Source organism: Melanostigma gelatinosum (assembly GCF_949748355.1).
Source record: "Melanostigma gelatinosum genome assembly, chromosome: 7".
Lineage (NCBI taxonomy): Eukaryota > Metazoa > Chordata > Actinopteri > Perciformes > Zoarcidae > Melanostigma > Melanostigma gelatinosum.
In genome coordinates, this window is record NC_136640.1 from 18,860,810 (window position 1) to 18,884,508 (window position 23,699).

Consider the following 23,699-nt stretch of genomic DNA (forward strand, 5'->3'; position numbering starts at 1 on the left):
CAGTGGAGGCTTTAAATTGGACAGCATCTTTTTCCAATTAAGGATTCTTGAACTCAGTGTGTAAATAGAGACATTTTTCTCAACTATGAGTCTCTGAGTTTGCTAATTTCTGGGGAATTAAATAATAGGGAATGAGATTACATTAATCCCAAAAACCCATAATCCACCACTGATGCTTCTGCCTCGCTTAGGGAGCAGTAGTTTTGAGCATTATCACCAGTTGCTGAGTGGTGCAGCTGAGCAACAAAGAGAACTTCTAACTTCCATCCCAAACTGCTCAAGTGGGTAAAGGTAACAAACATTTGACTTTACTTTACTACGAGACTGTGTCAGATAAAGAAATTGAGGTAGTTCATCTTCAAGGGAGCACCACAGACCAGTTTGAAGATTAGATTTGCATTTCTATCAGGACTGGAGCAAAGATTTAATCATTCCTCGGTGTAGCAAAGCAAAGACGTTGTCGAGGTCGAATGTTGCCAGAGTTGAAGTTAATCTTCAGGACGTATCCATGTTTGCGGATTAGCAGCTTGGTTTTGCCCTCAATTGAGCGAGCGCCTGCACGGGAGGGATGTTCAGCTGTGTCAAGTCAACCAAGGACAGCAAGAGCAAGATCGGAAACAAGACATGTTTGATTTCATAATAAAAGCATTCAAATTATCAGAATATCAGGTACCAACAGGAAACAAACATAAATAGAATATTTACAGGACTAAAGCCTTAGAGATAGGGAAATGGAATCATAAACAACCCACGTTTAGTTGAATATGGGAATTAGTTGTATGCAGGGGAAAGTATGGACAATGTAAGATTGATTAATTAATTAATTATATAAATAAATAGGCTCAGCACTGGAAAAAAAACGTATTACGGTACATATTTGTTCAATAAACAAATAAGTAACATATTGCAATATTTATTGTGAAATGATCTACAATCGCTTGAATATATATACACCTACAGCGTGATCTGCAGCAAAGTTGTATTGGAGGTCTGGTATTTTCTTTGTTTATCACACACATTTAATGGCGGACATAGATGCAGCCTACTCTTTATATATGTTGAACTTCTCTGTTGTTGCCAATTCCCCTATAGGCTGGGTGATGAGGAGAAAATCACAATTAGTTTTACCAAATATCTCAATATCAATATTGCGGCAATATTGTATGGTAGATTTCCATTTACAAAAAAAGCAACAATTACTAGTAATGTGGACATAATGACTAAGTAGGTAAAGGGAAATAACACAACTAAATTCACATTTTATTTTGAAAGCGGTAATCAGAAATGCCAATTTCTATTCATGCAAGCTTGACAGGAGGAGACCAGCGCACGGTCCTCCTCCTCAGTTGCAGCTATTGCAGTCACTATTCAAGTGTGCACGAGAAAATAAACATGATAAGAGGGATGTGTGGAGAGTTGAACATGGGGAGCAAAACCTTACTGGCACATTCAGGATTTTAGAATGGGAAAACTGGAGTTCTTTTGATCAGGGGCAGCTGGAGTGTGTTTTTGTTGTTGTTTTTTCCTCACAATGTGTGAGGGATGGATGTGGGTCGGTTGTCAGTATATTTTCGTTATGGATACAAGGACTGGCAAGTTATCCGCATGAATTACCAAGGGCAGAAAAACTGATATCAATGTTAAATTCGACTCTGGAGAGAGGACCATGGCGAAAAGGAAGGGACTGTTATTTGCACTGCTGTACTTTATAGCAGAGTTCTGGCTCACTTCGCAGCAGGTCCTGAGAATTGGTAAGTAGTAAATTTGTCAGATTTCTTTTATGTCATTAATATAAATACTGCCACTATATGCTTTTTGTCAATATTCAATGATACGATTGCAAGACCTGAGTTGAGGGCCATTTCATTTTGGGATGGATAGCCTACTCTACCTGTCTTTATGTATGTAATAAAAAAGAACAAAAGTTGGCATTATCATACGTTATTTCCAATATCCCACAGTAGCATTGCTTCTCTCTAAAGATGAACAAATAGATACTGTATTTAAATTAGAGACAGCGAGGGTAATAAATGCAGAAATCATACATGTTGAAGTCATGCAAGGATATCCAGTCATAGCAATTGTGCAGGTCAGGTGTTGTAGGTCAGTTAATGGAAGCAGGATAACCTTTAAGTTCTGGCAATATCAAGCAAAACTTAAAATAAAGAATCACTGTGTTCACGATACATTTGCGATGTGTTTTAGTTGTACATGTGTATGTATGTTGCTGTGTGACATATACTCTTGTCACTGGATGATGCAATCACATTATCAGTATCCTGTAACTATCCTAATGGACATACAAGTGCATGCCTATGTTATTCAACAGTAATCTTATATATATATATATATAAAAAGAATCCTTCAGAGACTAGACATGTTGTGATCTTTTGTACAGTGAGTTTCATTGTTAGATTTGTTTTTCACAATGGAGGTACACTGGGGATAGAGTGCTAGGTAGTCCACACAGAACAACAAGAGGCATTAGAGACGTTACCTTTTCGAAGGCACGGTGCAGGAAGAGTTTTTGTGTTTTTTATCTTGTAAACAAACGCCACGCGCGAGCAAACTGTTCTCTCATTCGTCCGATTTTTATGCGGCTCTGTTGCTTTTTTTTTTTTAAGGTGTGTGTGTGTGGGGGGGGGGGGGGGGGGGGTTGGGGGTGCGTGAACCCGGTCGGGATGTAGAAGGGGGTGCGTGGCCTAAAAAGTTTGGGAACCGCTGGGTTAGAAGATTGCATCACAAAAATGACTTTCTAAATTCAGCCTTAGAACTTTCTGCTCCGTTCAATGCCCAAGGCCAGTCACTATTTTTCCAAATTCCTTCTACTTGTAAAGACTTCAAAATTCAGATTTGTGCCGTTGCATAACTTTCAAGGCTAATAGGCCAGTGTCATCTCCCTGTTCTATCAGTCCCGATCTGTTCTCTATATTGTTAATCTCTAAATCATCTATCACTCTCCGAGGCCACCTAATCTTCACCATTCTCTTCATGACCCGCACACATCATAATCTCTCCCATATGGTGTGTGGCTTCGTTCAATTAGCATTTCTCTGTCTTGGCAAGTGCTGCCATCAGATTGTGACTGGCTTCCACTCTTTCCACTGGGGTTGGTAATAATGGTACATCTTCTCCCTCAAGCTCTTAAACAACAAACAATAATCTTCTTTATGCAGAAAGTCTCTTCCTCAAATATGGTACTTAAGCAGCAACCAAATCTCATCGTTGGGGAGTGCACAGAAGCAGCAGCTTGTGGCTTGGCCTCTACTCTATCGTGCTGTTTTTTAAAGTCCTGATTCCTAAATTAGGTGGATTTGATACAGATTATTAAACATGATTTTTATTCTTTCAGTGTAAATGTTTTGTTTTTGGGTCGCAAGCAGCGATCCTATAAACAGAGGAACCTCAGTGGTCCACATCAAACGAAGATATTAGACTGGTTAGGACCTCCTCATTCATTCACAGTCTGGCATGAGCCCAGGTTGGAGTGGTGCTGGTGGTGTTGTTGAGGTGGGGGTGGGGAGTCTCACTGGGAACTGGCCCAGGATGGGGAGAGGGGAGAAAGCAAAACACTACGTCATTGTGTTCCTCTGCCTTAAAAGACTCTCCTTCATGTGATAATTGCACAGAGTCACAAAATCACGGATTAGAATCAGGGCCTACAGATCAGTTCCTTAATATTAACCTCTTACTTTGGGTTTCTGGATTAAAAAAGGTCCACCCAGCTGCCTAAATCTGAACTCTGTTATTTCTCTTGCTCTGAGCCCTAAAGGAAGGAACAGACATCTATAAAAAGCAACGATGAAGGCTTTATCAGTATTTGCCTGCAGCACAAGCAGAATCTTTTGTTTTTGTGACCTCCTAGCATGCATCAACCCACAGCATTGTCTGGCCTATTAAAGATGAGACGGAAGCTCAGTGATCCTGAAAATTATATTGGAAAGTAATTAATGGTAGCTATAGCAAGAATTCCCATTCCACCTTTCATTATAAATTGCATTGATCATAAAGCCCTGATCAGAAAGAGTGAACTCTGCAATTACAAGGAAGACGTTTTTTCATTGGAGACAAAGCTGGGCTTTAATATGCAGGTTCATACATTCATACATCGTTAATTTTATTTTATTATACTTTTAAGGACTGCAAATGGATGACTGCATTCTTCTTCAACAATGCACAATAAACTGCTTGTCTAGTGATTTCTGCTTCAACATTAGTTTTACCTGCACCTCTGCACAAGCTCAAACTTGTATTTACTGAAGTATAAATGATCCAAGATACCTCCAACTTTCTTGTGCATTTGTTTATTTGCTTAGTAATATCTATAGTATATAGAGTGAGTGCATTGATCCATGTGTCATCTGAAAGTATGAAAGTGTGAAATCCTTATACCCTATTGTCTTGGCATCAGTATTGAAAACCAATCCCATTTACAGGATTGGTTTGTCTAACTCCATGAAAAGTGACAGTGCAGAATGGAAAAGTGCAGAGTGCCATGATCCCATGACCCATTTTTTGAGAAAAATGACCACATAGCACTGCTAAAAACCGTGTGTTCAGACAGGATTGTTTACAGGCCACAGCATCATGGCACAAAAGCCAGGATCAATTTCTCGACGTAATAGAGCAGCTGCTCCACTCCGAGTTCCCTCCAGATGTCTGAGCTCCTAACCCTATCTATAAGGCCGAGCCCAGTCACCCTTCAAAGGTAGCTCATTTCGGCCGCTTGTATCCCAAATCTCATTCTTTCGTTCACCACCCAAAGCTCATGACTATAAGTGAGGGTCAGAACATAGATGGACAGCTCTTGATATACCTTTGACTCAGCTCCCTCTTGTCCACAACGGTCCGGTACAACACCTGCATCATTGCTGACGCCGCACTGAATCGCCTCACTCGTGATCAAAACCCAGAGAATACTTGAACTCAGTCACTGGGGGCAGTGACTTACTCCCAACCCGGAAGGTACAATTCCCAGTTCTTTCCGGCAGAGAACCATGGCCTCAGACTTGAAAGTACTGACCCTCATCCCGACGTAGGTTGAGGTCCCCAAACCAGACACTCTCCTCCCCCCTAGCTGCACCATGAGATCCTGTCTAGAAGAAGACAAAGAGAATTGGTGACGAGGGACACCCCTGGAAAATGCCAACACCAACTGGAAATGTGTTTGACTTTGTGCTGAATATACGGAGACAGCTCTCACTTTAAGGACCTAATGGCTGGTAGAAACGACCACGGTAAGCCGTAATCACTGCGGAACGCCCCACAGTACTCCACGTGGGACACGGCTGTAAGCCTCCTGCAAGTCCACAAAATACATGTGGACTGGATTGGTAAACTCCCAGGACTCCTCAAACAGCCCTGAGAGGGTAAAGAGCTGATCCACTTCCACTGGGTCACTGTTCCACGGCCAGGACGCAATCTGTATTGCTTCTTACTGGATCTGAGGTTCGACATTTAGTCGGAACCTCCTTTACGTTACCTTAGAATAACTTTCCCGAGGAGGCTGAGCAGTGCGATACACAGATAATTGGAGCACACTCTCTGGTCTTTTCAAAAAACCACCACCCCAGTTTGCCACTCCACAAGCACTGTACCCAACCTCCATGTGAAACTGAAGATGCGGTCAGCCAAGACAGCTTAACAATGTCCAGAGCCTTCAGCATCTCAGAGCAAATCTCATCCACCCCTGGCGCCTTGCCACTGAAGAGCTTTTTGACTACCTCACCGACCTCTGCCAGGTCTGCCATGGATGTGGATTTCCTCCCAAGTCTTCCCTGAGTCTCTGCCTCCTTCACGGAGGACGTGTTGATTTAAGAGCTCCTCAAAGTGTTGCGTCTGGAGACCCCTGGGCCAGCCAAGCCACAAAGGACTCCTTCTTTATTCAAGGTTCGTTAATTGCCATTATGCAACACAGGGATGCACAATGAAATTCAAACACATGATAAACCAAAACAGCAGTACGTTCCTGTAGTGCATTTTTTGAATTTGCATCATAAGGAATATAAACAGCAGCAACAAAAAAAATTCAACATGAGGAAAACATTGTCCATCAACTCTGACTGTGTTTGAGCACCAAGCATCATGATGTAAACACAGAGTCCACCTCCCACCGGAGTCCTGCACTCTGTCCTGCTGTCCGCCTGTCAAGTGCAGTTTGATCCGGAATGAATGATGGAGCCAGGTCTCTGTGAAGATGTGGACTCAACAGTCACTGACCTCTCGCTGCCTTCATCCAACTTATTTTTCTGCGATTGGACATCAGATAGCCAGGAGCATGCTGGGTAGTGTAGCAGCCTTAGGTTCTAGCAGGGTTAGCTTTGCTTCCAACTCGGCTCTCCTCCCTCTCCTCCCTGAGGCAATCTTGACGGCCTCCTTCTTAGGTTGCCGCCACGACAAGCACAGATGACCTTCACACTACACTTGCACTCAGATGCCCCCAGCCTCCCTCGGGATGCACGGAAGATTCTAATGGAGGTGGGAGTTGAAGACCTCACAGACAGGAGCCCACAGGGCAGCGGCTCCATGTCGATTTTTTAGCCTGAGCCCAGCCGAGCCCTCTCTCAAGGCCCGGCCACCAACGAGCTCCCCTCCCAGCTCTAGCTCAAGTAGGTACGAATCAATCATAAATAATATGAAAACAGCCTTAAGCAATTGTAGGATTTTTAAGGTGCTTTAATTATTTAAGCTCAAATAAAGTGAAAATACTGCATAGATCCAAGTGTGCGAATATCTCTTCTAACACAAAGGTGTACAAATGTCTGCCTAAATGGCACAGGAACTCACTTACACAGTGTAACATCATCTCAGGTCAGGTGGTGTATTAATAATGTGCGTTAATAAGAGCTCAGTTACTTTAAACACGATAAATACTTCCTAGAAGTGTTTTGCTGATGTGGACCAGCACTGATTGCTCGGACCAGTGCTCTGCATGCTGAGCTGCAGTCAATCTGCAATCACACAGATTTAACATCTCTTCTTCAGGTGCAAGTGAGGAGAGATACATTTGTTTTCTTTCACCGTAGGATGCGCCTTTCCACCCAGCTTCAAAGAGAAAATGAATAAGTCAGCAGTACAATGAAATAGATTATGTATTTTGCTGAAATTGAAGGTTGTGTGTCTGAATAGTTTATATTGCTCATCATCACACACAATTATAAAACCTTTCAAGCAATTACACGTCTGTTTGAATGCAGTGGCCTACCCAGACGTGAGTGGATGCTGCCACTGTCTGACAGCTGCTAATATGTCTGTTTTTATTTATCTCTTAAGCTTATAGACCCACTGTAGGATTGTCAATGAGGTTACAGTCCTTTCTTGCTGAAGGTGGCGTTAAATAAATGGCCTGTTACAGCGATCCAATAAAAGCTACCAATAAATGCTGAATTCATAAGATAACTTCTTATCATTTGTGGCGAGTCTCATATTTACCTTTTTCATTTTTCCCCGTTTGTTCATTTATATCATTTGCCATGTAATAGACTTTTGCAGATACGGTGCATATTTTTGGCTGCATTTTCAGCTGTTGCATCATGATGGATGCATGTTATTATGAGTGTGATTAGAGGTCAGCTACAAAGATCTAAATCAGGAAATCTAAATTGCAGCAGCTATTGTTGCCCTTCACACAAACTGCACCATCTACTTTGAAAGCCCTGTATGTGGAAAACAAAATGCTTGATTGGAAACGATGCTGTGATGCGGCCACTAGGATTACTTTGTTGTTGAATCATTAAGCACTGAGGCATTTGCTGCATCAAGACCGTCTGGTCAAAAACTCATGTTTATTTCCCCTTTTATATTCAAAACGCATACACGATAAAGTGAGATGAAATAAATGTCCTCTGCAAATTTGAAAATGTCATATTTCAGTGGAAAGAATTCAAGACTTCAAAGGGACCTAGCAGCTGCTCACTGAGGCTCGGTAACCGTAATTAGGATTGGCCCTTTCAAGCATGCTTTTAGTGACCAGGGAGTCCAGACAAGGCTTTCTCAGTTTGGGGTTTCAGGCTATGCGACACCAAAGAAAAAGGTCATTCACAATCAAGGTCTCAAGGGGAGCTTTTTAAAGGCCGTTTCTCCTTCCAAAATCAATCACAATTTTGCAGGCAAGTCTTCAAACAGTGTTAGGGAGTGCAATGACCTATTGCCATCTGTAGCCTCTCTATTGAAGTGAGGTCATTTGTAAACTATTGTAGCATTAAAATGGTATCTTCACGATTTGTGTTCATGGTTAATTGGATTAACAACTTTGAGCTTTTTAAAAGTACCTTCAGTTTGTAGCATACACATGATTTTTTCTACAACAAAATGTTCAACGTTCATTTCTGATTTGTTTAAAGGATAAAGAAACTGACTAACCCCCGACTGTCCTTGTTTCAATATGCGCTCATGAATATGAACATGGCGAGAACAAACCTTTAACCTCGAATGTATTATTTGAGAAAAGCTATCACTTAAGGCCCAGATGTTTGAAATCATTTACATTTGAAAGGCTCGGGTGAAATTGACATGCAGGGGCATTTTCAGCAGGGATAAGAACACTGAATCTCACACGGGCCTGCCCGCCCTGTATGCAGGTGGTGACAATCCAACGTTTCTCTGGCCTTAATCCCAACGCTCTTCCTGCTGCGCTTTATGTAACTGAAATGTGAAACATTGAATGTAGAGCTTGGGCCCCGGCTGGAGTAATATATATATATATATATCCATATTGCCAGCCATGGCTATGCTCGAGCCGTCGTCTTTCTGGAGCAGCGCAGTGGACGGATGGAGTTTGGACGGTTTTTACAATCATCTCCTCAACTCTGACACGATCCCCATCCTGTGGCCCTGGCACACACAGCCAGCTGAACACGGTTGTGCTTAAAAGAGAAATGTATCTTGTAAATTTTGACAGTTTGCATTTGTCAGGTTTTACTGCGTCGTCCTATGTAGCGGGAAAATGTGAAATGGCATTGTCAAGAGTTTTGTATAAAGAGGCCGATAAGGTAGCAGACATAATTTCTGTCATTCCTTACTTTATAAAAGGTTGATACTTGAGATTACTGTTTGGTGCCTTTTCAATTAGGCTATTCGGTCGTCATTAATATTCATATAATATCATACATCTGATCATCTTAAACCATTAGTCTGTAAGGATTTGCTGACATTATAAGTCGATTAATTGATTAGTCAATTGACAGAAATCATATCTATTGTAAACTGATTGTTGGATTTTAAAACGTTAGTAAGGAGAAGGAATAGTTGCACTCTTAAATGTAATGCACACAAGAGTATCAGGTTTCCATGTCGGCATGTTAAACTCGTGCTCTAGAATTACTATAGAGACAAACATGACAAGGAAATCCCTTTGGCACGGCTGGTGATTATGTTTTAGCAAATGAAACATTGTTAGTCTTACAATATATAAAGTGCAGGTGTCACATGAGAGGAGTGGATGATGTTGATGTTAATCCACTCCAACCTCCCAGTCTTTCTTCTCTTACACTGCGATATTTAAGAAAAGGGACAATGAACCAGCTTCTCTAGAAACAGTGACACCTCGGAGGTTAGGTCTGTCCGAGTTTTTTATACCAGTGAACGGTTAAAGCAAAGGTTGGATTATGACAGACTGACCACCACATTTTACAGTGAAAAGAATCTTTGGTCCAATCAAGTGGCAGAAGTATTTCACTTCTGTTAGAGAACCAAAATGTTTCACAAGCATCCACATAATAGAAAAGTTAGTCCAGAAACTAATCAGTTAAATAGAAACCTGTGGAGAAGAAAACATAATGTCTTTAGAGGGTAACATATTAGGGTTCCGCCTTCCATAGCAACAGTGTTTTGGCAGCCTGACCAGAAAAACTCCTTCACAATTACATTATGTTTTGAGGCTTCGCTATATACGATACTATCAATCACAAGCTGACGGGAACACGTTTAAGTTTGAGTTCATCGAAGGCGATTGTTGTCTAGAGCAGTAAATTAAAAAAAGACTGGAAACATGACTTTGTGAGGTGAATGAGCGCAGCGGTTCATCCGTTGACTTACTGTTGCAAAGGAGACGGGAGACACACATGGCATGGTATGTTTTTAAACGTCTGCCAAGATAATGTTAAGTCCTTCATACATTAGCTGTGAAGCTGCTCTCTAATGAGCCGACTGTGAGGAACCTCGTCTACCTCGCCGAATCACCACATACGCCATCGTGTCAGCTGGTGAAATTGAGGCCATGTAAATTGGGCGAAGTCAGTAAAGGTCAAGCTTTTCTCCATATCAGATTAACATCCTGTCAACTCCAGCAGGCTCCTTAGTAGCATTATGTGGTCGAAGTAACAGAGAACATTGGGCCACATTATGCAACTGTCAGAGTTCAGTTGTGGTAACCTTCACACGCTATAACGGAGGTGAAGCTGAGAGAAGTCATTCTACCAACAGTTTCTCTGATATTACTTCAGCGTGATCGGACTGTTACTCTCACACCAACACTGTTTTCTTCTCTTCTTGCAGGCGGCATCTTTGAGACGCTTGAGAATGAGCCGATTAGTGTTGAAGAACTGGCCTTTAAATTTGCTGTTACCAACATAAACAGGAACCGGACCTTAATGCCAAACACCACATTGACCTATGACATCCAGAGAATTAACCTATATGACAGTTTTGAGGGCTCAAGAAGAGGTAAGGATGATCCCATTTAATTATGAAAGCTTTTTGTGCTGAATAATCAATGAAAGAGATCGTTTATTATGACACAAGTGTCTCTCCTGTTGGTCATTTTCTCTCCGCTTTCCGTTTCATTACATCAGCCTGCGACCAGCTGGCTTTGGGCGTCGGGGCAGTATTTGGCCCCTCTCACAGCTCATCCGTCAGCGCGGTGCAGTCCATTTGTAACGCCCTGGAAGTCCCTCACATCCAGACACGCTGGAAACACCCCTCAGTGGACAACAAAGACAGCTTCTACATCAACCTCTACCCGGAATACACCTCCATCAGCCAAGCTGTGCTGGACATAGTGCAGTACTACAAGTGGAAGACGGTCACAGTGGTCTATGAGGATGCAACTGGTGAGTGAAACCAGTGAAACCAGTGAAGCACTAAAACACTTTGGCAGCCAAATATGTGATCATTGATAAAAACATAGCAGGAAGCACACTCACGTTACGGTCTAATTATATCGTACGTATTTACAAATCTGACGGCCATGTGAGTGCATTTGATGTTATTTTTTGTGCATGTGTCAATACTGTGTATGTTTGTGGAGAGCTGATTGTGTGACAAAGTATTGTACAGCAGTGTGGAACCTGAACGCTAGAGTGTCTGCTGGAGGTCGGCAGGAGGGACCTCCACTGTTTTCAATTAAATAACATTGAACCTTTGTTCAAAATAATAAATATACTTATTTAGGCTTACAGTATATGAGCAATTGCCATCAAATGGCAATAAGACTATTAGGCAGTAGTCTACAGATTCAAAGTGTTTTCTTCGATTTTTTGAACAAAAAACAAACATAAATCAGACAATCATATTCAATTTAATTATTATTTATTTGTGGTTATTTATTGTTATTATTACATTTAAAAAAAAACTATTAACAATGATTAAGTAAACGATGCCTTGATTACATATACATCAGTCATTGTATGGAATTATTGAGAAAGATATTTTTGTAGCACCTCAAATATTGTGATATTACCCTTTTTTGTCCTGAACATATGCATGAGTCATTGTATGGAATTTTTGAGAAAAACATTTTTATAGCACCTTCAAAATTAAAAAAAAATGTGCCATTTGAAGGTCCAAATTCAGTTCAGAGTTTTTTGCTGAGTAAAATATCTTAATTGACTGTCAGTCAGGTATTATTCATTAGCAACCCTCAAATCAAAGAATAAAGACACTTTGCGCACAATTTAGGTGTATTTTCCCTTTAACTCACGAGATGCAGGCAGCATGTTTTATACTTAATGTGAATATAATTAATGTAATCTAATTCCCATTATGCAATATGCATACTTTGTTGGCATCTTATTCTGAAAACCGAATATTCGTCTGTCTGAAGAAACCGGATGTTGTCTCACGTTAATCTTTCCGCTAGCTTTCAAAGTCCTTCGCTCGCTCCCGATCTGCGCCGTTTGAATGCGTTTACCGTGAATTTCAGCATACAACGCTGGGTGCACTGCAATTTAAGTGTCTGCTGAGTTGACCGCAGTCACAGGTCTGATTAAGAAGCGCTCCATTTATGTATTTGTTTAGAAAGTTCGGTTCTTCACGCACACGCAACATCAGTCAAGGCGAAAATCAAAACCGTTCTATGGCAACTGCACTGGGTCACATAGGCTACGATGTTTTTGACAAGTTCATTCAATTATAATTATTATTAGAGGAAATTATGAGGGCATTTTTTGTCCCCCTCCTAGTGATATCAGGGGCAAAATTATATTTCTTAGGGGCATTTTTGCCCTTTGCCCTCGTGTATTTCCGACGCTGACTATTCATTCATTCATTCATTCTCCTCCAAAGGGTTTTAATAGACACGGTTTCTGTGCAAGGTATCAGAAATCATGAAATAAAAGGGACGCTGTAAAAATGTTCTCATCCTTCAGTTGGCATCTCCATCGACCGTTTGGTATTGATATTGTAAAGCCAATAGATGGTTTGAATTGTGTTTTGGACTGAGGGATTTTTCACTATCCCCAAAAATAATTATGATTTTTGCAGCCCGCTTACACCAGAAATGATTATGTTCATTGTATAAAGTTGTAACACCTTTAACAGCTCCACTCACAGAATCTAAGCACACAACAACAGACCGTCACACCAACTTCAGCATCAAATATGCAGCAAAATCACATTACAACGTTAACCTGCTGCGCTAATATGCTTTGAATCATCCCGAACTTTGCAACAAGCTGAATTAGTTTCCAGTCTCCAAACTGTAGCACAGACAGCGATGTGATGGAGCACATGTCTTACCTTTGAAAGAGCTTATTCTTTGACTTTGTAAATCCTCTCTGCAGGCCACACTCCACACTCACAGCAGCACGCGTTTTGATGTCCAAGGTGTTCACTCCAGTCTCAAATCCGGTTACATGTTGTGATTATAATGTCACATAACTAATATTCTCACTGTGTGCATGTTGGTGAGGACGTAATGCAACAGGTAATTTGGAGAGAATAAGAAAGTGGGGCTATATTGTAGTTTCATTGCACCGTCAAGTCCCGCGTCATTGCTATCTGCACGGAGCAGCGGCTGCACACTCCGGCTTGTTCTTTTCCTGGATCATGAATATATGTCAAACACAAGCTTGGCCGAGACAACTTAGCTAGCTGCCTTTATTGTTGACGATTACTGTCATATGATAGAGATGTTTAGCGCGACAAACATACTCCACACCTTAGAGACCTTTCAAACGTCTCGATCACGCTCCAACGACGTGGTCGAGACGTGATGAGTGCAACATCCGTCGCAGTTCGTATCTACGCCTGCCTCAGTTGAACATTTTATTTTGAAAGCCGGAAGTTTGGGTAACTATCATGCCCACAAAATCTTTGCTTGACGAATTTAATATATTGCAATTCCTCATTGTGACCACTGGAGGGCAGTAAACTGTCATGATACATATATCTATTTAAATTGCAGAAATATAAGACAAGATAAAACTTTTTGACCTCCAGGAAGAAAATTTTAGCATTGAGCCACAATTCCTACTGCAGATCAAGAAACCATAGGTAGGAGCATTACACAGCTAAACATAACACATATCTATATAAAGAGCAAATAAATTAAGGGGTTCATAGGAAATAATAAGTAACATTCAATAGATCAAAACGTTCAAACGTTTATGTTACACAATTTACATATTGAGAAATAATGTTTAAATATACTGTTGCATTTTAGAGCATTTTAGGCATGTAACTGTCTTACTGCTGGGTGGAGTTGGCGACTGACCTTTAGAAATAACTGTTTTGTCGCCCTCCTGTGGCCATAGTGAGTACTATAAAATTCGTTAAGCTAGCATTAATAATGAGATGACAGTGTATGCTAGCACTTCCGTTGAATGTTTTCAAAATAAAGTCAGACAAATTGACGGAATCAGAAACGACAGAGAAGAATATTCTTTAATTATTCTCAACAGTTGACTGTACGAGGTTACAGCTACACATTCTTCAGTGGGGGTCGTATTCAGGAGACCAAATGTAATGTTGCGCTAATAAGGTTCTTCCTTGAACTGATTATCTTACGGCGTAAATGTAGACTCAGAAGCATACTAACACTTCCGGTGAAGACAGTGAAATACAGTGCTGCATTTTGGGACGATAATCGATTTTTACAAAATGTAGCCTTACATTTGTTGATATATTTGTTGAATCCTCTATATGATAACACAGGATACAACAATAAAAATCGGAACTTTTTAGTCGGGACACTATGTGGACATGATGATAGTTGACCTGAGCGTAATCGAGAGTGCCTACTGCCCTCTTGTGGTCACAGCGATGAACTGCGATATTATATTAGGCAAATTAGCGTCAACGTAGGGAAAAAAGATGCTACCACTTCCGGTTAAGACTTTCAAAATACAGTGACGAAACGGAAGCATTCAAAATAAATGAACTAACCGAAGTAATTATGAAATAATTATGTTATATGTTGTGTTCAATGTTAAAGACTTAAACCCTCTACGCCCTCAAGTTTTTTGTTGACAAGAAAAGGTGTTTATCAGATGAACAATGGAAATAGCAAGCCATGGGAGTGCGGGTAAGATGTCGCACTAAGGATAGACTAAATTCAGCAGGGTTTTTGCGAGGTTTTTTCGTCCATATTCTCAGATAAATTGTGTCATATTGATACAAACTGTCACACTGTTGTAGTGCCTCTACATATATTATACAACAATGATAAACCTGTTCCCATCCCTGCTCATGTATTAATTACGCAGCATTTCTTCTAAAAAATAACCTTTTTATTTGGAAGTAAAATGTCTCCAGAGGGTGGGTTTGTTGTGAATGTTTTTGTTGAGCCTAATAATGGCCTTCTTGGCTTTTAATTTAAGGACTGATTCGTTTGCAAGAGTTGATCAAAGCTCCATCCAGATACAGCATTAAAATCAAGATCCGCCAGCTGCCAACAGGAAGCAAAGATGCCCGTCCTCTGTTGAAAGAGATGAAGAAGGGGAAGGAGTTCTACGTCATCTTTGACAGCTCTTACCAAACATCAGCCGATGTTCTCAAGCAGGTGAATAACAAACATATATGCATAGGCACTCTCGGCACACTGCACACGAGGCAGAAGTCATTGCTCTGAGGATTTAATTCATAACTTGACACCTGAAATGCAATGTTCTGTCAGAAATCCATTCTTCTTTTGGTGTTTCTGCGTTGCTTTTGGTTTAAATTTCTGTGCAAGATTAGTCTCATTCTATCCCCTTCAGAAATCCGATGAGATTTTTTTTTTGAGCCAGACATACACATTTAGAAACAGAAGATTGATTGGAAACACTACGTTAACATGAGCAACTCACTTGGATGCTTGTCAATGCAGACCATACAAACAATACTAAATGAGGCAATTTAGAAAATGTGTGGTTTGTAATTTGCAAGAGTCTCTTGGTAACAGATGTGTTTGGATCATGTTAGGGAAATAAAAGATTATTTATACAGGCTGCCTGGAGAGAAATATGAATGCATAGTCTGTTATTCTGTTTAGATCTTGTCCATGGGGATGATGACTGAATATTACCACTTCTTCTTCACCACACTGGTAAGAATACTGTTATTGAGCCACATTTCAGGAAATCTCTGCATCTCAAGAACGAAAACAAAGATTGTTTTCTTTAATACATGTGCACAGGAACTTTGACTCATGAGTTTCTCCCTGAAACAGGAATGACGAACCTAATGGATGTGCACATAATAACACTGTTCCATTGTGTTACCCTTGCTGAATAACTCACATCTTCTTGTTGGGGTAATTTGTCAGAATCACATTAATTCTACACTTCTACAGGACCTGTTCTCCCTCGATCTGGAGCCGTACCGCTACAGTGGGGTCAACATGACGGGGTTCAGACTGCTCAACATAGACAGTCCACAGGTGGCCTCGGTGGTAGAGAGGTGGGCCATGGAGCGACTGCAGTCTCCCTCCAAAGCAGAGACTGGAATGATGGAGGGGATGATGACAGTGAGTGGACTTTACTTTCCTCCTTTCGTTCCGCATGCCAAAGGTCCACCAGGTGCAGGGGCTGTGTTTCTCAGTGGGGACTCCCATCTAAACTGTGTCCTCTCATGGTAGTGGGATTGTTTATATAGCCTGATGTAAGCAACATGCTCAAAAGGTCAAAGAAGGTCCGTTAATTCTATGAAAATCTAAACATTAAATGGAAGATATATGGAGAGTCTGAGCTTGTCAGCTGAGCAAGGTTGGAAACAACCTGTTTGTCATCAGCCAAGTTGATTTCCGCACCAAAAACTATGCTCGAATATCAAATAAGGTAATTCTCAACATCCAGACACTGGGAGATTAAACACGTAGCCTATTTTGGGAAACTGCTCGAGACCTTTACAAAGCCCCTCATCACCCACACTTGAGTCAGAACGCAGCAGTCCCCCATGTTGCTCTCTGATTGTGTGTACAATCAGGAAGGTATTTTGAATAAAATTGCTCCCCATATTGTGCTCACCGTGGCTGGTTGTGTCTCCTGTTCGGTTGTTTTCCGTGCAGTTTGTAAAGCCGGCTCTGCTTTGAGAAACCATATGGTGCTGTGCATCTACATCAACAGTCCTCATGTGATAAGTGCATAACGGGATCCCCGCCGATGGACGCTGACGGCCACGTTTGTCTTTCAGACGGAAGCAGCTCTGATGTACGATGCCGTCTACATGGTGGCTGCTGCCTCGCAACGGACCTCCCAAATCACTGTCAGCTCCCTTCAATGCCACCGACATAAACCCTGGCGCTTTGGATCACGCTTCATCAGCCTGCTCAGAGACGTGAGTTTGGTTTATGAATGTGTGACACCACCTGCCCCTCTTCTTCCATCCATCCATCCATTTCACAGCCTGCTATACCTTTATTTAATTTCTCTGGCTGCAGGAGCAGAAACCATAGAGTTCGGAGATCTGATGAATATTGAAACAGATGTTATGAACTTGTAGGAACCATGACTTTGGGGCGACCGTAGAGGGCTGTCTGGTAACCGCAGGGTCAACGGTTCGATCCCCGACTGGGACGTGTCACGTGTCGAAGTGTCCCTGAGCAAGACACTGAACCCCCGGCTCCCTGGGCGCCTGTCATTGGCAGCCCACTGCTCCCTATATACAGGGATGGGTCAAATGCAGAGACAAATTTCCCCTTCCGGGATCAATATAGTATAATAAATAAATTTAAATAAATAAATTCTATCTGGACTATCACAGTAAACATCTTGTCGATGCTTACTTTATTAGTTATCATTGCTTGGTAATACTGTTGAGAGGTAGCATACCTGCCAAGTGTCTTTACTCATGAGACTCACATGTTCAACGTATCCACAGACTTCTCACCACCACCAATGTCTTTCAATGATAAAATGCTGACTTTGTTTTCTACGTCCATGAGAGTTTTATTTGTAGGGATCATGCTGCTCATATAACCCAACATTGTGCTAAAGTTTGACTTGGCGTTAACGTTTTCTTAAATCGGTGTATTTATTATATACAATGAGTTACGTGGATTTTACACGATTCTCCTTCTTGTGTCTGTTACAGTGTGGTCGGCAGGTATGACTGATTTAAGTCTGCACTATATTACCAGACAATTATAATGTAACTTTGACAACAATCAAATCAGACATGCTGTTCACTGTGGTGGATCACTTACAGAAAGTCATGGTCAGGTGAACCTAATACTCTACAGATACTAGTGGCTTCCTGGATGCTGGAGAATACATTCAAAATCTGTGGTTAGCGTTAGAAAATAATCAGCAGGAGCATAGTTTACAGAATTTCAGTTAAATTGTTTAAAACATGCATATGGTCCTTTCAGACTGTATCTTACAGCTGTATCACATATTTAATACTGGTAGTTAAGTTTGGCAGAGAAAGTTTCACGAAGAACTAACAGCTCAAGATAATAAGGGTCAGCTTTGTGCATTTGGACTATTTTCTTAAATCTACCAATGAACATGCGGAGCATGTTTGTTTGTGAAGGAGGAGTATATAGGCCTGATGGTCCGTGCAGTATATTCATGGATGATCAGTTAGCTTTCAGCAGTGTGTTCAAACTCATTCTCATCCTTTTTTATCATCTGGATTCTCCAATCTGAGAAGATCCATGTCATCACTACATGTACAGTAATGACACCAACACATGGACACAGAGACACAGACACACTTTTGATTGGTAAGGATTTAAAAAGAGACTTAATGACATGAATAAATCTGGACTTAGGTTAAGAAGGCCTCACAGATGTGTGCGATAAGACTGTGAAGCGGTCTAATCAAAGATCAACTTCACCAAATGATACCCTGTAACCTCCTATAGATGCAAAAGATCTTTGCATTAGAAATGGAGAACAAAAGAGAAACATTCCTCATGACGGCATCAAGTTTAATCTTGAGTCTTATGTTTGTGTGTGTGTGCATTGCCACATACTGCATATTGCACATATTAATGGCTCAGGGGGCATTTGTTTTGGTTCCAGTAGATTAAATATAATTATTTTCAGATACAATCTGACTGATGTAAGTTTCAGTTTAAAGGCTGAAAGAACAAGATGATGAAACATGAGGCTCAGCGTCGTTCGCCATCTCTTAATACACCTGTAATTGATTTCTAACAAATAAATCCTTCAGGCTGATATAGCGAGAAAGTAGAATGAATTTGGAGTATTTTGTAAAATCTAATGAATGGTGTTGCAGGACACTTACCCAGATTATTAGTACATATTACAATAAGCGAAGGCCAGTTCACCCAAAGACCCAATAACATGTGTCCCCCTTACCCCAGAAGTCATTTATTCAGTCAGAGAGTTCCGGTATGATTTGTATTGAAGCTTTGCAAGTACCATGTGTTCAATGGCATTTGGTTTGTGTCACTCCATGCCCCCAATAATGTCCAGTTCTGAGAGCACACACACAGTGAGCTGCACTAGTGGGAGCCTCAACACAAGTCCTTTAAGGAGACAGCTCGACTCCCAAATACAGGCTTTATTTCCCAAACGTATTTGGCTATTATTATCGGCTGCTGTTCTTTGGTAAAACCTAACAGCAAAAATGTAAATCTTGAAATGCCACGGGCTGGGCACATTTGCAGAAGGTGTACTGATTTCTTCCCATAAAATGTCTCCTCAGCTGCCTGCATCAGTGCAAATTAGAGATGCAGCTCATTTCTCTAAGCCCTCTCTCTGTAACAGAGATTTAACCTGACTGTTATTCAGCTGAGCTCACTTCATTATGAACCGCATTCAAATATCTCTGCGCTCTGCTGCCCACCCGCTGCTCCCCCTCAGACAGAGGCCGTGCCTGCCTGCTCTGTTCACATCACTGTCCAGCGTGTTATATACTCAGAGATACTTCATATTTCCATTGAGGATCCAGCCGACGCAAAAATGCCCATTAAGATGCAGTTAGCCTCTGTCAATGCTCTCCGCTTATTGTAGCACTCATCAATTATTCATCTTTTGCTAACTCTTTTCATTTTTTTCCAGGCTTCTGCTTTGCATTCATGTCTATGACAATAAAAACAAAACTGAGGGGATTCATTGGTTTTGTTTTTCTGCGCTGTCTTTGCCACAGGCACAGTGGAACGGCTTGACGGGGCAAATAATTATAAACAAGACAGACGGCCTGCGGAAAGAATTTGATTTAGATGTCATCAGCCTGAAGGAAGATGGCTTGGAGAAGGTGAACTATCTGACCCATGTCTGTATTGTCAGTACATGCTGTTGTTGTAGACATCCAACAGAGCTGAACAGAGTACGGCAAACAAACAAACAGAGCGACTGGTATTCAATGTCAACTCCTTTTTTTTCCTAAAATTGCAGGAAGATGACTTGTCTGTGGAAAAGTATACAGTGTTTTGACATCTAGAGCACTAATTATACCCCAAAAAGGAACTTTTTGCAAATAGTTGTAGCTGTCATTTTAAGGTCAAAAGTTTGTGGATGTTCCTTTGAAAACGTTGACAATGCCGCTCTTGATTTTGTCAGGTCACAAACAGGCCTTTGCACTACAAAGAAATTGAACTTAAGACAACACGGTTGGAAGTAAAGATTGAAATTAAACTGAAATAAGAGCTGTGACCAGAGGAGTTATTATTTTCCACATTTCTTTTTCACCATCATTGTTTTCTGTTTCTCCCTTTAAGTTCAGAGCTCTGTAATTAAAATGATTTTTCTTTATTATTTCTGCAAGACAATCGCGGGCAACAACCGCCTGAATAAAGTGTGGAAAAAGGTCTGTACTTTAGCTTCCCGAGCAGACTGAAGAAATATCGACACTATTTACTCCTTGCTGTCCTCTGTGATGTCTCCCTTTTTTTTAAAAAAAAGACAAGTTTTAGGTCGTGGTGGGACATGGAATTTCAAGTTATATATTTGTCTATATTCTTTTCCTTTTTCCCCGACCCCACTCTCAAACCTCTGTTTGTTCTTCCACTGTAATTTGTCTGCTTCTTATTACTTGTTTCTTTTCCCTTCTTTGCATTCCTTGTTGTGATGATGTGAAGGTGACTTGGGCAACTATGGATCTTTGAGTGTGTTTCTTTGAATATCTTATCCCTAACAGATTGGCGTGTGGAACTCCCAAACAGGCCTTAATTTAACAGAAAGCAACAAGGACTCATCCGCAAATGTGACGGACTCAATGGCCAACAGGACCCTCATTGTCACAACTATTCTGGTATGAACTAAAAGAATCATCAGGCAGCATTTGATCAGGAATGTGCTGATGAAACTAATGAAGTCTGTTATGCGCATTGTTCCAGGAAAATCCTTATGTCATGTATAAGAAATCTGATAAGCCCCTGTATGGAAATGATCGCTTTGAGGGCTACTGCCTGGACCTGCTCAAAGAGCTCTCCAACATTTTGGGCTTCTCCTATGAGGTAAAGCTGGTAACCGACGGAAAATATGGAGCTCAGAATGACAAGGGGGAGTGGAATGGCATGGTGCGAGAACTCATTGACCATGTGAGTACCTATCGCTATTTTAAATTAGAGAACATCCGAGCGATCAGCGGAATCATCTCTCTTCAACTGAAACTCTGCATGATGTTTTTGTTCCGTATCAGGTGGCTGACCTCGCCGTGGCCCCTCTCACTATCACGTATGTGAGGGAAAAGGTGATCGATTTCTCCAAGCCCTTCATGACACTGGGCATCAGCATCCTCTACCACAAACCCAATGGCACCAATCCAGGAGTGTTCTCCTTCCTCAACCCACTGTCTCCTGATATCTGGATGTATGTGCTACTGGCCTGCCTCGGTGTCAGCTGCGTGCTGTTTGTTATCGCCAGGTAAAAGCAGAACGCAATTTCTTATCAATGTGTAAATAAATATAAATCTATTACTTCAGATATAATTAGGTTTCTATGTTTATTGAATTTTGTTGCACTTTAGGCAACACTGTTAGCTAAAAACAACATTTCACTTTGGTGAAAAATGTTTACTTCCTGGATGCAATAGGCCATTTGAATTCATTTACAGTCAACCATTCAGTTTGGCTACAACAAGTACCTCAAGTTCCGTTGCACACCGCTGCAGTAACTCACCACAGTAATGTTTCTGTGTCCTTGGTCAGAATTGATTCAGAATGTTTTTTGCTGGTTTCCATTATGTCGTTAAGATGATTTGGAAAAATAGAGTTAATGCAGGTAGAGATGAGTAAACATCAGCTGTTGCCACAGGCATACATTTGGTGTCATGATCAAGTGATGGTGTTTTATTTGCATCACTAATTGTGACTTCTTTACCTCCAGGTTCACTCCTTATGAGTGGTACAACCCCCACCCCTGCAACCCAGACTCAGATGTGGTTGAAAACAACTTCACTCTAATAAACAGTGTCTGGTTTGGAGTTGGAGCACTTATGCAGCAAGGTATTGGCCCACTATACTGCAATTTGTATTGTGTTATGTCATCATGCTGTGTTCATACCTGGAAGTAGTTTCCCTTCGGTAGAGCACCCTCAACCATCACTTTGATGTTTGTGGTGTGTCTGGAAAAAAAAAAGGATTGTCGGTGTCATGTCTATTTATTCATAGATAACGTATTGTTATTGTCTGGTAATGTGTTTGTTTGTAGAGTTCATAATGCACCTTGCGTTGTTGTCTTACAGGATCCGAACTGATGCCTAAAGCCCTCTCTACAAGGATAGTCGGTGGAATATGGTGGTTCTTTACATTGATCATAATCTCCTCTTACACCGCCAACTTGGCTGCCTTCCTCACTGTGGACAGAATGGATTCACCAATCGACTCTGCAGATGACTTGGCCAAGCAAACCAAAATAGAGTATGGTGCCGTAAGAGACGGCTCAACCATGACCTTTTTTAAGGTAATTCTGCTTTTCACTGAACAGTAAAGTAACTGTCCAGCAATGGGCAGAGGGATGCAAACAAAAACATCCGTTTTGATTTTGATAAACCTGACGTTTTAGCCTTGAGTCCTCAGTCACTACAGTAACATGGGTTAAAGGTTAGTGTCTTTGAAATGTCCTCATACACGCAGAGTTATAAAAGCTTATGGCCAATTATTCCACAAAAAATTCAAGGATTTATGGTTTTGTTTGTAGCACAACGAGTTTATCTGAATGTACAGAGAACATTAAATGTACTTGGGCAGATTTGTATACACTTGTCACATCCCATCTCCTGCCATGCATCAGGATGATTACTCCAGACAGCAGATAGTCTTCTTTCATTTGAAATATTAGAAACAAGCTTCAACCACTGACCATGTATCAATATCATCTATTTTGTCTAAACCTCTGTGTTTTTGTTTGTTGTTTGTAGTGCTGACCATCAAAGTGCATCGTTTTCAAACTTACATTAATTCTGATTCAACAGAAATCTAAGATCTCAACTTATGAGAAAATGTGGGCATTCATGAGCAGTAGAAAAAACACGGCTTTGGTGAAAAACAACCGGGAGGGGATTCAGAAGGTTCTCACCACAGACTACGCTCTTCTGATGGAATCGACCAGCATTGAGTACATCAGCCAGCGTAACTGCAATCTCACACAGATTGGAGGCTTGATAGACTCAAAGGGCTATGGAGTGGGAACCCCGATTGGTAAGAGAGATGAATGACAAACTACACAGTAACAAAGATAACCAATAATACGCCATATCTAAACAGCAAACCCAAATGTTATGACGCTGGTAATGGCGGTAATCATGTTTTTTATCCTGCTGTAGGCTCCCCTTACAGAGACAAGATCACCATCGCCATCTTGCAGCTGCAGGAGGAAGGAAAGCTGCACATGATGAAGGAGAAATGGTGGAGAGGGAATGGCTGCCCAGAGGAGGACAGCAAAGAGGCCAGTGCTCTGGGTGTGGAGAACATAGGGGGAATCTTTATTGTCCTGGCAGCTGGACTAGTCCTCTCAGTTTTTGTAGCAATCGGAGAGTTTATTTACAAATCCAGAAAAAACTTGGACATTGAGGAGGTGAGTGTCGGTCAGTGTGAATGGCACAAGAAGTATTAACACACCAGGGGACTCAATCGAAGACTGTCATGAGCC

General features: G+C 41.2%; 1 protein-coding gene across 2 annotated transcripts; it reads left to right on the forward strand.

Moving 5' to 3' along the window:
• Nucleotides 1–1,639: 1,639 nt before the first annotated feature.
• Nucleotides 1,640–23,663, forward strand: LOC306780007 (glutamate receptor ionotropic, kainate 1; the record flags this gene model as incomplete). Of its 2 annotated transcripts, XM_079272164.1 has the most annotated exons (16): nucleotides 1,640–1,751; nucleotides 10,495–10,662; nucleotides 10,791–11,048; nucleotides 15,036–15,217; nucleotides 15,689–15,742; nucleotides 15,989–16,162; nucleotides 16,828–16,971; nucleotides 19,756–19,863; nucleotides 20,374–20,415; nucleotides 20,746–20,859; nucleotides 20,945–21,148; nucleotides 21,250–21,473; nucleotides 21,936–22,054; nucleotides 22,294–22,511; nucleotides 23,023–23,248; nucleotides 23,374–23,663. In XM_079272164.1, exons 1-16 carry the CDS (start codon nucleotides 1,667–1,669, stop codon nucleotides 23,661–23,663), a joined length of 2,610 nt encoding a protein of 869 aa, XP_079128290.1. In that variant the 5' UTR covers nucleotides 1,640–1,666. The 2 variants fall into 2 exon arrangements, with proteins under 2 accessions (XP_079128290.1, XP_079128291.1); XM_079272165.1 differs by lacking the exon at nucleotides 20,374–20,415.
• Nucleotides 23,664–23,699: the final 36 nt, after the last annotated feature.